Raw genomic sequence first — 15203 nt, 5'->3', positions numbered from 1 at the left:
TTATTGACTAAAAGTTAAAAATAAGAAACCTGTTATCAGAAAGATTTATCAGACATAAATCCCAGACAGATCCTGGGAAAAAAAATAACACCATCCGTTTTCTAACTAACACAGATTTTACTTGTACTTTAGGGCTCTTTACCCTTAATAAAAGTGTATACTCTGTAGCAATGATTTGGCACATAGGCTTGATGAAACGCAGAGACTTTTAGGAATGGTACCCAGGCCTATGAGTTTAGACAGAACTACAGAAATTTAAAATATGGTGGAGCTAGCAACTACCAGGCACCAGAGCCCATTCTTACTCTTGCTTTAAACTTAAATTAATTTTGATTCCTAGACTGCAGAAAGAATATCAGACCTCAGCTGCTTTGTCAAAAGAGAAGTTGTTTGTGGAAGTATCATCTACCATTAAACTGTTTCTTCCAGTTTCCTCCAATCTATATATTTTTTAAGATCAAGAAAAAATCAAGCACTTTCTCTTGAGTTCCACTTGTACAGCATGCCAACAACAATAACATCAGGCTATTTAAATAATGAATGACATAAAATAGCGTACAAAAATGTTTGCTATTATCTAGTGGACAGGAAATCAACAAACATATCTAAATTAGCTGCTTTTGTTTCTGTGACATTGCTGAGCTGCTAAATGTTATTTCAACTCCTGCATGCTCTCTTTCTTTTCAATATAAAAGCATGGTGATTATTATCACAGACTGTTCCATTAAGAAATAATTAGCCTTGTATTAAGAAGATGGTCTCATTAGAGGCTGCCAGTGACCTTGTTCTAAATTTCAGAGTTCCAGCATCTTTTAATAGTGTTGTTAGCATCACCTAGGAATTTGTATTAAGTTCTAAAAACTGCATTATGAATACAACCCCCACAAAGTCTAGAACATCATAGTTTTGACCACTGAATTACTCAAAAGGCATATTTTCTGTTGCTTGTATTCTGTAAAATTCCTACTTATCAGAATGTTTTGAGTAACTGAAATGCGATGATGACATACAAGCAACAAATTTGTTTCCACTTTGCTCCTGTGAAATCTTAGCCACCATACCTGGAAAAACTGATACCATAAGAAAAAGCAAGGCTACTGGCAGATTTTGAAGGGAATATGAATTTCAAATGATGTGCTGATTTTGTAGATATCCTGTCTGCTATAATGATTCAGCATCATTTGGAAAAAAAACCAAAAAAAGTGACACTGCACCATCAGGTATTGTTCTGGGCAAACATCTTTGACAAAATAGGAACTGACTGAGTCATTGGTGAAGTTTTGAACAGAAAGACTGCTCATTGTTTTCACAAGTCAGGATAATTTGAACAGGCATCTATTACCTTTTTCAACCCCATAACAGATTCTTTTGGTGAAGGTCATCCTTCATCTTCATCCTTCATCATTGGGCCTGTTGCTTACCTGTGCTGAACACTATTAGCTCTTGTCTTCAATGGCCAGGTTAAGACCTCACCTGATGTACAGGAGGGGATTTTGCCATTGTACCCAACTGGTCCAAAGATGTATAGGAACTAGATACAGATATATCAGAGGCCTTGGGGACTCAGCACCACACAAAGCAATGTACTTACCTCTTGTAAAAGCATGAAACAAAACTGCAGCTATGCAGGTAATCAGCTCACACAGCTATAATCCCACTTTAAGAGCAATCATCTGAAGTCTAACAAAGAGAAGAAGGACTAATATCTGACAATTCTTCCTCTAAATGGCATATTAACAGGAATAAAGACATGGTTGAGACATGAAAAATCTGCCTGGTAGAAAGATGCACCCAGAACAAGGGAGATGAGGCAATGGGCTGGAGGAAGCAGAATATCAAGGATATTCTAAAGAAATTAATGCCTTTAGATTAAAAAAATGACCAAATTCAAGGACAACTGCACCAATCTGCTGAATCATATGTGATTGATCAGTTGCTATCTTTGGTTTGTATCTGCTGAGCAGAAAATAAAAGATGAAGACTGATAAACTGTGGGTGTGAAGATTTTTAAAGTCTCAATCAATATCAGGATACTTATTTTAGTTCCCATGAGTCACAAGGAAAAAAATTCTTAGCTTCTGATGCCTCCAACATTCTGAAATATAAGACAATTAAGAATGAATGCTTTCAGTGGTGAAGATATGAATAAATTTCCTAGTCATACCTATCTATCAAGTAGTCAAACATGATCTATATCAAACCTTACTTTTATTGAATCAGACCTGCTACAGGGCCATTTTTCAATCATCTGTGGTCTCCTGCCGCACAAATATTGTACCTGCTCAGACAGAAATTGCCAAAAGAAGTAAGTGTTGGCACAGAAAGCCCAGGTGCTAATTTCCAAATGATGTTTCTCAATAGAATATCAAATCTCAAGTATGACAAAAAAGAATAAACAGTTTCTCTTAGGAAATTATACAAAGTAGTTGTTAAAATTTTCGCATCTTTCTTTGCACCCGTATGAAGTAGGGCTGTGGACTGGCAATACCTTCTATCCAAGGATAATAACAAACCCGAAGAAAGAAACTATAAACATTAAGCTGCTTCATTCAGTCACATCAGGCTGTGCAGCTCAGGGGGTAGCCCTTTGAAGTACAGTTCAGTTCTCAAGATCTGGAGCTAAAAGTGGTGCTTGAAAATCATCTGTCCTGGAAATGACTTTTGAGAGCTGCAGGCTGCTCTGTGCTTCCTGCACCCACCAACTATCCGTGAGGTGCCAGACCATAACATTTATACTCTGACTAGAGTATCCATGAAGGTGTTTGCAGCTTTACTGCAGCCAGCTCTCAAACTGATGATTTTTATTAGGAAAACAGGAACTGTTCGTAGTTCAGGTTCCTCACATAAACTGATCTATGTAAAGCAAAACAGCTCTTTGTCACAGAGTTCACAGGTGCTCTGGCTGGCAGGGGGCAGAGGGGATCTGTAGTACCAGGACATCAGTCAAGATGACAGTTCATCCACTGTGTGGAGGGCTATGTGATCATGAAGCAGCTCCCTCTTGTCATTGAGGCAGAACAAAATCAGTGTTGGTTTGACTGAGCGCTGTGCTGTATGATGAAGCAATTCAGGAGCAACTTCAACCATCCCTAGAGTCCAGGTGGGCAGTTATGGTCATATCCTCACCCCTTCATCCTGTGCAAGACATTCCAATTAGTCAGAACAGCTCAATACCATATATGCATAGGTGAATAGAAATGCTACAGGCTTTAACAGTCTGTTAAATTAAACTACAAACCACTTTGCCCCAAAGCATTATCTCACTTCCACTTACGCAAGCTAAGTGCACTTCTTTGCCTAGGGTTCAGTGCTGCTCTACAAGTTTTGGGGTTCAAACTGGATAGGTCTAATGCTATCATATGCTTTTACTTCAGGTTACAGTAAGCACGAAACAATACCTGTTGGACTGAAACTATTCTACACTTACTTTTCATTCTGCAGTAGAATAGGGGATCGTGTATATAGGGAAATGTAATTTAAAGCAAAAAAACCCACCCAAAACAAACAAAAAACCCCAATACCCAAACCTTCCACACCAACTGTTCGGCATTATCTTCCCTGTGCGCTCTCCTCCTTCTCTGCTGAACTCTTCTTTTTCCTGCATTTTAAAGTTGTAAAGAGATCCCAATGTAGAAGCTAATGCTGAACAGCTACTCTACAATAGATATTCCATGCTTTTTCTCACATACTGCAGAGGATGCAACACCCAACAGGTGAGCAAGCAAGACTATCACCTAAACTGAGCAGCTGAAGCCTCAAACTAATATACTTACAGTACTGTATTCTAGAATAATATTTGAGCTACATCTCTCAGGTTTCTCCTTTTCCTTTGTTTTTCTTTAGTCTCACATGCATTTCTCCTTGGAATGCAACAGCTTTGGAGGACCTTCTTTTGGATGTAATTCCAGTCACAATGTGCCTAACAGAGTTACAACAGATGGGTAAATGCTGCTATGAATTAAGAAAAACCTGTTTTGTTATAGATCAGCACTGGTATTTAACAAATGATGAAAAAGCATGTACAACTGCTCTTTGCAGCAGGTTAACCTAGTAAAGGCATGTTTCTATGAATGCTTGTGCTTTTCCTTTACTTAAATTGTTCACATGAACAGTGACTTAACAAATTTCATCTGTTTAAAAAGTCAAACCCCCATCTTTCCAGCATGTATTTTTGGTAATCAGGTTAAATACTGCAAACAAATCCTGAACCTTAACAGAATATTTTGACCTCATTTCTATTTAAATAAAGCAAGACTGTTTTGTTCTGTAATTGGAACATTAAAAAGACCAAGAAATTTGTGTAACATTCTGCTCTTTCCTTTTCTAGGCACAGCAAGTATGAAAGTTCTTTTCTTGTTTGGGTTTTTCAGTTTAAAAGATCCCTTGTATTACGTATCTCCATAATTCCCATTACCTGAACTTCTCCCATATACTGAGATTTTTACATAGTAATGTTAGTAAGGTAAATGAAAACATATTTGTCCTTCAAACATTTACAACTGCTGCTATATACATCTCTGTAGTGTGCCAGTCTCTGTATGTCTCCTCTTGTGTCTCAGATTTCTTCTTTACACTGACTTTCTTACTCCTTCCAGAAGCAATTTCCTAACCGGCACAAGTGCTTAATGGACCATGTATTTCATCTTTACCCATCTATTTCTTCTTTCATGCATCCTTATCTGTGCTTTAAATCCTCAGCCAGACTTGTGTGCTCATTCTGCATTCACATGCTCCATGAAAGTGCCCCTTCATTTCAAGTTATGATGGTAAATTAACATTTGCAGAATCACATTTTATTCCAGTCTTCCTTTCCTCTGTTTAGCTCATCTCAATGACCAACAATGTAGCGATGAATATTACTCAGAATATATCTAAAAACCCATTTGCTCTCCTCAAGGCTCAAACACTTACCCGACCAAATCATGTTCTGATGGTATTGTCTTCAAACTGGCAAAATTTACAACCTCTCCATACCAAAATCCACATCTTAGCTGATTTTAGGTCTGAACCTGCAATGAACTGTGATCAAGTATAACTTCCCTGAAGCCCTGCAAACCCCTCTAACATCAGAACTTTTGAAAGTGTTGTTAAGACTGGTTTTACTTCTACTTTGCAATGTGTCTTCTATCGTAGTATCTGAATAATCACATCTCTACTTCAATAATACATCAAAGTTGAAGAGATTAATTATTAGACACATAGATAATTGATTTTAAGATAAATGCATTTACTATGTCTAGAAAAGGATGCCTATGATATTAAGCTGCTAACAATTTGATAATATCTTAATTAATGTATTATTAATGCATTCTTTGATATTTACTTGCCAAATTACATTTGATCAGTATTATTATGCTTATGAGATTATTCTTTCTCAGTCTAAAGTTTTTGTATGGACTTGGATACTCTTGCACAATGATATATATATATATATAGATATGTATCCTTTTCTAATGTACTTCAACACTTGCCCTTTTGAGATCCACCCATGCCCTCCCATTAAGGCACACCTCAACTGTGACTTTTAAAACTGATGGTTACACGGTTTTGTAACAACATATGGATACTGTGCACTAACATGATTAGTGTATTTTGCTTTAGTCAGTACTTTTGCTTAATCCATGGTTGTAAGGAAAAAGAAGCACTGGTAAAAGGTGCATAAGTATCTGTACTAACTCCTGAATCATTTTAAAGTAGGAATCTTTAACCCTCAATACCTTAACTTTCAAAATGCAGTCTCTCCCTGTAACACTTCACCGTCTGCAACAGTTTCATTCCATAGGAAAAAGGACTAACTTTGCCTTTCCCCCTAAGCAAAATGCTCCTCAAGTTATGCCAGTAAAGAATGCGGCAGGCAGTTTGCTCAGAATATCTACCTTCCGCATTCTAGAAAATTCTTGGTTTTGTCTGTTTTCCTGTAATAAACTTTCTAGCAATAAAATACAGAGTGTATTTTAGCTGCAGTCCTTTTTAGTTGCACTGCCGATTTCTATGCCAACTCAATAAAAGTCAGGTCTGTACTTTATACGGTATACTAAGTGAACAGAGAGGAAAAATACAATAATGTTACAAAAGCTATCAACTGGATCATGTTGGAACATGCCCATTTTAGTGTGCTTTATTTCAGTGAGACTACGCCACTAGTAAAAGTACTTGTGTTCTTAACTGTTTGAGTGTGTTGCCCCACACACACCCCTCCCCATTGCTTCTAAAGATCACCACTAGGATAAATGTTGTATATTTTTATTAGCTGCATGTTGGTCAACAGAACAACGTGAATTTTCAACCAATAAGTTGTAGAATTAACTATATTTGCATCGTTTCTCAATGATTTGCAATGAACTTGCTAGCTTGGGAAGAACTGCAGAAAAGTCATGATCAGATCTGGTTGTGCTGGGACTCAGTTTGTAATCTCTTTTAGATGTGGGGGACACCTCAAAGTTGTCTATGTCAGTGCACAACCTTAAATTTGATTGCATGCAGGGCTGGATACACAACCTGTAATTCTTCAGCTTTTATGTTGAAATGAAATTCTTTCCAAAGTTCTCAGAAGGCATCAGTTAATATGAAAGGCTAGGGATTTAGGGATGATAGAAATGTAAACTTTGGGGAAAACCATCCCTTACTAGAGACAAAAGGCAAAGAAATTCACCAAACAGAACAAGTGAAAGCAGGTATGCATTACCAGGTGTCACTTTCCCCTCTGCCCCCACAAAAGACCAATGATGAGAGAGTAGCCAGGGCTGTCTCCACTTGCTTGCTGATCTAACCATCTCCTGGGGTACAGCCCCTTACTACCCCTCAGCAATGCCATGTCACCAGTGAAAAGAAAGGGAGCTGAAAAGAGCCAAGGAGTTCCAAGCTGAGATGTTCTTCCTAATGGTAGCATAAGAAAAGCTTGCAGCATCCATTTTGGGAAGGACAGGATATAGAAGCACATATGGAATAAAGAAAGAGCTGAAAAATCTGAAAATGTGACTGGAAAACCAGCATTAAAGACACTTAATTCTAGCAAAGGGAGGGCTTGGTGCATGCTTGAATTCAAAGGACAGGCACTGGTATATCTTTGTTAAACACAATATATATTCTATAGAGATTTCTGTGTAGAAAAGACAGGTTGTGGTTGGTTTTATAAACCCTTCCCCTAATGGCAGTCCCAGTTCTTCCACAGACCAATGCATCAGAGCTGAAGGACATATGTAATAAGCATTTTCAGGACAGAGGCAGCCTTTGCTCACAAACCAAGGCCAAGGAAGGTTTACCTGGAGCACACAGGAAAAGGCAGACTGGAAGCCCCTGCAAGCAGGAACTGCAAAGGGCTCCGTCACTGCTGCTGTCTTGGTTCCTGAAAAATCTTTAGAAACAATGAGAAAACTGAGGACACGATGGCACATCTTTTTCACAGAGGTAAGGGAAGGTGCACCTCAGTCTGCATAGTTTGCGTAGGCAAATAAATACTTTCCTTTAACTTTTGCCAAATGTTCTTGTTTGCTTTTAGCGTTCAAGATTTGAGTGAAAGTTTTTAAACTAAGAAAGGCTCCAAGAAAGTAACCTTTAAGCATAGCGACCTCCCAGCATGTCCCACTTCTAATAACAGCGAAAAACAGGCCCAGGAGGAGTGGGGGAGATCAAAAGAGGCATACAATCAGAGAATTGGTATGATAGTGGACTGGGAAGGAAACACAATAGCCCAGACAGCATTTGCCTGAAAGTCATTCATACAACAAGCCTCATAAAATGGTTTTGTTGTGCCACGAAGTCAAGCGTTAGATTTCTGGAAGAATGTCAGTAGTTAAAGGGAAGCTCCCTCACCATTGCTTCCACAATCCGCTTTAATGTCACCACCCCAAATGACTTTTATTGTCCCACGTTTTCCTCATCATTATCAGCGCAGCCCCTCCAGAGGGCTCTGCCACCCGCCACACCACGGGCACTGCCGGGGCCCAGCCGGGAGCGGCTGCTGAGCCCCGAGAACTCGGGGGAGGGGGGGGGGGGGGGGGCGCGTGGCGCGCCTGCGACTGCCTCTGACATTCGACAAGCAACATAAAGACCACACGTGTGCACCGCCGCGCCTCCCCACGGCCCGCTACGCCTCAGGATCCCAAGCAACCGCGGCGGGCGGGGCTGCGGCTCGCTGCGCACGCGCCCTGCGGCGCCGACCCCCGTCCCGCCGCACGCTGGGCCGTGGCGTCACTCCGGCACCTGCCCTCGCTCGACGCGGAGCCCGGAAGCGTCCGACCGGGCAGCACAGCTGATGGAGAAGAGTTCCGGGACAAGTTTAGTTCCGGGGGCTCCTCCGCACGAACCGCGGCCGCCGCCTCGGCTGCAACAATGATCCCGATCCCGGTGGTGGTGTGCGTGCTCGGGGGCTGGTGCGCCATCTACCTGGCGGATACGCTGCTCAAGGTGAGAGCTGCGGGCGCAGAACCGAACGGGAACCCTCGGCCCCGCGAACGGCGGGGCAGGAGCTCCGCTTCACCCCTCGCAGCCCGCCGGGCTCGGGAGGAGGGCACCGGCAGCCCTATTCCCCCCCCGGGCGGGGACTGGAGTGGCCTCCGGGGAGAGACCTCCCCGCCTCGCCCACGCTCCGGCGCGCCGGGGTGCCCGCGGCCTGCTCTGTCCCTGCTCGCACGCAGGCGGAGGCGCCGCTCCCCGGCCCGACCCGCAGGCCCGAGCCGGCGGCGCCCACCTCGCCGCGGTTCACATGGAACGGGCGGCGCGAGGCTCGGGCCGTTGAGGGGGCGCGTGGCCGCAGTCCCCCTGCCCCGGTTCGTCAGGCGCCGGGCTCCGCCGGGCCGGCCAGGCTGGGAGCGGCGGCCGCGGCCTCCCCCGGCCGCCCCGCAGAGCTCGGGCGGGCGCCACGCCGTTCCCCGCTCCGCGGAGCGTGCGGCTGAGAGGGGGCTGTGCCTGACCCCCGCCTCGCTGCCCTGCCCCCGGCCGCTGAGGCGATTCGAAGAGGGCGGGACGTCGCCTCGTGCGAACGGCGGGGCCGAGGGGCCTGCAGGCGGGCCCGGGGCGGTGTGCTGCCGCCCGCCGGCCGCGCAGGTGCCGGGGCTGTTAAAGGACCAAAGCTGCGAGACCTTGGGGAAGGCAGCTTTTAGTCTGCCGCTTAAACAGCTCTGTGGCGTCTTATGTGCTTTCTGGAGTTTAAAGTAATACCATCTTAAAAAAACCTCATCCGTTATAAGTTTGCAGTGTCGAGTACGTGTTTTATAATGACTTTCTAAAATCATTCTATGTGAAATCATAACTAATGCATTTTGTTTTTCATTTGAATGCCCTTAGTTTTACTGAAAAAAAGGAAGTTAAGACAGAGCTCAATACAGGTACTTTTTAAAGAAATAAACTTTAATCTTTGGAGAGTATTGTAAGACTCATCTTTTTCCTCCTAATGGAGAGGGGAGGGTTTGAAAAGAAAATACACCAAGACGACATCATTCATTATGGCTAAGGGTGCATTTGTGCGTTGCACAAGTTTCATTAAGCAGGAGGTTTTCTTAAAGCTCGAGAGGTATGATTTCTAGGAGATGATTGAAATTGCAAAGTATGTTTGCAAAATAGGGTGTATGCTAGTTAAATATCTGGAAAAATGAAATGAGAGGTTTGATCTGTAATTCTCTTTCTTTCTTATGTTAAAGTCCAGGAGCCGCATCAGTTTCTGCCAAGTGCAGATAGACCCTAGTACCCTGAAAGTAAAAAACTTTCATTTTGCCACTCCTGTAAAATATAGGAAGAAATGTAAGAAATCTCAGGTGATGAGAAAACTTGGAAAAACAAGTGGCTCCCCCTGCTGCTAATTCCTGGAGAGCAAATGTAGCTCAGTAAATTATGAGCTATTAATTGCCAAATTAAAAAAAAAAGTCTGTATATAATAACAATAAAATCACAGTAATTTATCTGGAGATTTTTCAAATTTTATTACAAGTCTGTATTAGGCATTTGGAAAGAACTGTGGCATTGTTTTGAAACACATTAGAAGATTGGCCAGATACCAAAAAACTGTGCTCCTGACTGGTGTGACACACCAAAAACCACCAGAAAGGTCAGCCAGCAGACTGGTTTTCTTTTGACAGTAACTTTGCGTCTGAAGAGTTTTACAGTGTCAGCAAGAGCTGAATTCAGGTAGTGGACCTTTTGTGTCACAATGCTGAGACCCATTTGTATCTCTGAGATTCTGAAGATCTCCTCTGGCATTAGACCTTGAAATCATTCTCCTTTTCTAAGTAAGGATAGCTACTGCTTTTCTTGTTACAACCTCTGGTAGAGCTTAGCAGCAAGAAGGGGGGGAAAAAACCACCCCCATTGTTTGGAGCCAACTTAGTGCCTGATTTATGTGAAAAAGGAAGGGGAATGTCTGACATGCTTTAGCAAGCAAGAGGCTCTAGGAGTTAAATTTTAACTTTGATCTTTTAACTAGAAGTTGACAAAGGTTATTATTAATCGTCGGGAAGTATGTGGGAGCTGTTGGGTTTTAGTGAATTTACTGGTAGATCTCGTGTGTATACATCTCACTGAAAAGTTTTACTATGAGCACCACAACCTAAATACAATTTGGATTAAATAACCAGATTTATGTAATTAGGAAACTCAGGGTTGCTAGTTTTATTGCTGCTACTGTGAATCTCCTACCACGTTTATAACCCGAGGCTGCTAGCAACCATAGCAAAAGTAGTCCCTGCTTAAACCTCAAATCATTTACGATTTAATTACACCAAAAGAGTGCAGAGTGCGAGTGAAAAATAATCCAGGTGTACCTTTCCATGTGCAGTCCTGTTGATACTTTTGGCAAGAGAAGGATGTGTGGTGTAACTTGCAGTTGGTGTTTATTCTGTAAACTTGTTCAGTGTGCAATTTTTCTTGCTCCATTTGTTCCCTTACTGGTTTATGTTCAGATTTCAAACATTTTGTTAGGCAGTCTAACTACTAGAAGGTCTACAATATATAAGGCATAACTGTGCATTTTTGCACAAATAAATTCACGGATTGTAATATTGCTAGGGTTACATTACAAGCTACATTTGTGTTGGCAAACTAAAAATATGCCAAATCAAGCTGTGCTGTGGAATTTTTAGTCCTTCTCGTTGCTCTTCATTGAAACACTGGCTGAAAGTTTCCATTGAAGTTTGGATCCTATAAAAGGGAATCACTCAGGCAGACCCCTAAATTCATGCTCCCCAGCATCCTAAATCATCCCATTTCATTCTGCCTGAAGGATCGAATGAGCAAAGGGTAGAAGGTTGTCCCTCCTTCTGCAGTGAGAAATAAAGGGTACATTAGACACATTCAGTCAAGGTTAGCCTTCAGCTTTTAAGGTCAGGAAGCTGAAATGGTTCAGAGCTCTTGAACAGATTTTGTCAGCACAGAAGAATGTTAAGGACTCCTACATGCTGGCAGATATTTGCAGAGCTTCGGGAGTATTTAGCAGACTCATTAGTTCATTATTTTGAAGGCTTGCATAGATAAAAAAGTATTGCTGTTATAGTAAAATTAATGTTACAAAGAACACTTAGAACTCAACTCACAGAAGCAGAATCAAGGCCTGTTGAAGGAAGTCTGAAATGAAACTTAGGATTCCAGCATACCTCATACCAGGGCATGATGGTGCACGTGGGAATGTGGTGATCCTACTAGGCTCAGGACAGAGGGAGCAACAAAAGCTTGTATAGAGCTTTTTAATATGTTTTGCCAAGGTTTGCAGTCACTTAGTGATCATGAATACCATTTATACAACTTGGGAGGAGAATGCAAAAGGAAAACTAATTTTGGTACCTATTTCTCCCTCCTCCCCCCATTTGGCAAAGGTATGGTCAGTAATCCCATATTTCTCATGGAAAGCTTCGTATTTATTTATGCCTTGCTAGTACAGTAGGGCTGTGATGTGGTTGGAATTAATTTGAAGGGATGAATTTGTGGCATTTATAGGGAAAAAGTGTTTTTTGCATGTGATAAAAGGAACACATTTTTAAAATGCCAAATCAATATATCCAATTAGCTTTGTTATGGTAATATGTGGTTGGTTGGGGGGTGGGGGAGGGGTTAGACTCTGTGTGAATGAATAGGAAGTGTTTACTTAAATCCCAAAAGACATTTTCTCATATCAGAGGTACTTAATGTCATACGTAGTTTTGTTCTTAAACGGTAGATTGTGAGGAAGTTCTTTTCTTTGTTACTTTGGCTTATGCATTATTAATTGTACAAGTGTAATCATCTTTGTGCGCTCTTCTGTTAAAGTTAACAAATGCTGGGTTAGCGAATGCTGATCTGCTTGTGGACACTAAACTTAGTGGTGCCATAGGGAGTGACTAGTGTTGATTACAGAATACGTTACGGTAAAAATTTCTGCCTTTGCCCTCAGCTGATTGAACAAAGATGTGGCTGAAATCAGTAGGGTGAAGAAGAAAGAAATGACACAGAAATACGTAGGCAAGAAGGATAAATGGTGCAATAGGTGATACATGAAAAATAACCCAAGTAAATGGGTCTCGCATCCTAGGAAAATTGTTACTTGAAATAAATGTTTAGTGTTCAAGTCTTAATTAACTCAACAAAATGAGAAAATCTATGAATATAGTTGTGCAAGATGAGATCCTCAGTCCCCACCACCACCAGGGCAGGACAGGAGGAATGCAAGGAACTTGGCAAGTTCTAAATTTGTTTAAAGAACCAGGGATGACAGCCAGAAACTTGTGAAGCTCCTCTTTGGGGGAGGAGAGGGGAGCCTGTTGTGAACTATACATTCCCTATGTCTTAAGTAGGCACTGCACTCCTAGGGAAACTTGGGAACAATGCTCTAGTTCAGACAGCTCTGAAGACTTGTCTGGATTATGTCAGAGACACTCCTGCCTTGGGAACTGCCTAGAGTCAGAAGGCTCAAAGCTCTCTGGTGTGCCTTTCCTGAGCTATGAGTTTCTCTTTCACCTCCAAGGAAAGCATTCCTTCACTTGGGTGTCTGATACTAGCTTCCGTGAAGCAGGCTGAATAAAGCCTATTGAGAATACAAGTGCCATATAATATAAAGTAGTGACTGCAAAGCTATGTCTATCAGACTATGATACCAGATAATATTGAAGATAAGTATTAATTGTATAGTTCATAGGTCACTTTTATCATAAAGAGAAATCATTGGAACTCCTAGGAATGCATTTTAGCACTATCTTGAAATGCTGGGAAGTTACAGTGAAATTGCTGTTGTAATACAGGTTGATAATTTTAAATTCCTTCTGGCTTTTTGTTAGCATGATCAAAAATTTCAGGATCTCTTTAGGCATATTCTTTGTGTTTGAAAATTGGACCTCATTTTTACCCTTACTAAAGGGTATCCACAGTACTGATCCATGTCTCACCAATATTAGAAACAGCATTTTCAGCTGAAGCCAAAGGAAACATTTTTCTTTATTGTAGGTTTAAAACTGTTTACTTGAATAAAATTGCACATTGAAAAAATACCATAAACAGTTCAGTCCTTAGGCTTCTAACCACACAGTTAAAAACTACTGGAAGTGATTTGACACTAGGCAAGATGATACAAGGTCTTGTTTGTCAAATAACACTGGCTACCCTATCTCTCTTGCGGTCCTAGAGCTGTTGTGATTTACATCAAGACAGTGGCGTAACTTTTTCATATTATTTATTCCACCTACCTGTATGTCACAATATAAATAAAGTGCAGGAATTTACCTGAAGTAATACAACCATTTTTATGTAAACAGATGACATTTACTGCTTGGTCACTTAACACAAAATTTTCCTGGAAGTTTTTGCTCAAATTAATTTTCCATTGTTTTGCAGTCGTCCGACTCTCTGAAGGCATCTTATGAAGACTGGCTGCTGACATATGGCTTGAGCGTCTCCCCTTTTCACATGCGATGGCAAACGGCTCTCTTCAACCGCCAGTTCTACAACTGGGGGAGATGGAAACCCAGATTTCTGTACTTATGGTATAAATTCAGGATTTTCTTTTCTTCTCTCAAATACAGAGGTGACAACCACAGCTCTGCCTTTCATCCTTTAAAGTGCAATGGATAAAAAGGGTTATTTCACTAGCCAATGATAAAACCAAATTAGTATGGTTGCCATAGGCTTATACTGGCACAGTACAACTTTCTCCTCTGCTGAAAAATACATAGCTGTAATACAGGTTGCATATTGAGATGGTATAAAATTAGAAATCTATAAGCTACTTTTACCTATGGTTTGAACTATGTACATAGTTACAGCTATTATGTGTAATGCTGCATGCAGAAGTAGGTCTGAAATCAGCTCCTCATACCCTAGCAATGGACTGTACACTGAGCTCTCCCCTGATCATTGGAGTTTGCAAAGTAAACTTTTGTACTGACAACAAACCCTGTTGTCAATCACTGCCCAGACATTCAGCAGCTATAGCTGCTCAGAAGCACATTGCATGCCTTCTGTCTTTTATCTGTCTGTACCTTCACCTGCCAAGATTGCACAGACTGCTGGGAGGGGGTAAATAAGCAGGGTGGTTAGTATGGGTGCTCCTGGACTGGTTTGGAAAACTACTGTGCAGTTGCCTTCCTAGCATTACTTTATGTCTGCTCTGAAAGTATAAAATGAGTAAGGTTTGAATTTAATTTCCTGTATTGCTACCTTCAGTGAGATAGTAAAAAAGAAAGGTCTGCTTCGTATTGGTTTCTCCATTATGTAATGATTTTACTGTTTCAGTCTGAACTAGTTCTATATCAATCACACTTTTTTAATGCATATAATTTATTACAGTATAGTGTTTCCACCAGTCTCTTTAACATTACAAATATGTGTTGCTTAAAATAAATTACTAATTCCCAGTGAGCTTCGTTAAGGATGGTAAGAGAACAGTTATGCTATTGTGAGAGGAAGGAGGACTGGTAGTGAATTGAAGCGTTTTAGCTAGAAAATAAACACATCCTTCAACTATTGCACAGTGTAAAAAAAAAAATCCTGAATAAAAATCACCACTAGGTGGACTGATGTAAATCAAAATAATTTTCAACACTGATTTTAATAGAAAATGGTGGGAACAGTGTGTTTTAAGTAACTGATTTTAATCTCATCTTGCAGTTGTACCTTTTAGTTGTTGTTCTTTAAAAAAGGTTAAGTCTCATTTATTGTTCTTTAGCACTTCTTATTGTTTGTGAAGTAGATGCACAGTTTACTGAAAAAGCTTATGTAAATGAATATGTATGCTATCCCATCATTTGATC

General features: G+C 41.0%; 1 protein-coding gene across 9 annotated transcripts in view; it reads left to right on the top strand.

Moving 5' to 3' along the window:
- Nucleotides 1–8142: 8142 nt before the first annotated feature.
- The window catches only part of MBTPS2 (membrane bound transcription factor peptidase, site 2), a 47827-nt gene continuing 40766 nt past the window's right edge, over nucleotides 8143–15203 (top strand). For 4 of the 9 annotated variants that reach the window (XR_008820251.1, XR_008820254.1, XM_056328975.1 and 1 more), the window contains exons 1-2: nucleotides 8149–8406; nucleotides 13789–13937. Coding sequence is in view for 5 of the 9 variants with exons in the window: in XM_056328975.1 (XP_056184950.1) it covers nucleotides 8332–8406; nucleotides 13789–13937 (224 nt within the window). In the remaining 4 variants the exon portion in view is untranslated. Of the gene's footprint in view, nucleotides 8407–13788; nucleotides 13938–15203 lie in introns of all 9 variants that reach the window. The other 5 variants (XR_008820253.1, XR_008820252.1, XM_056328978.1 and 2 more) reach the window with 3 other exon arrangements.

This window comes from Falco biarmicus, chromosome 2, assembly GCF_023638135.1.
Source record: "Falco biarmicus isolate bFalBia1 chromosome 2, bFalBia1.pri, whole genome shotgun sequence".
NCBI lineage: Eukaryota > Metazoa > Chordata > Aves > Falconiformes > Falconidae > Falco > Falco biarmicus.
The sequence above is the reverse complement of the archived record's forward strand: the minus strand, read 5'-3'. Positions and strand labels throughout refer to the sequence as shown.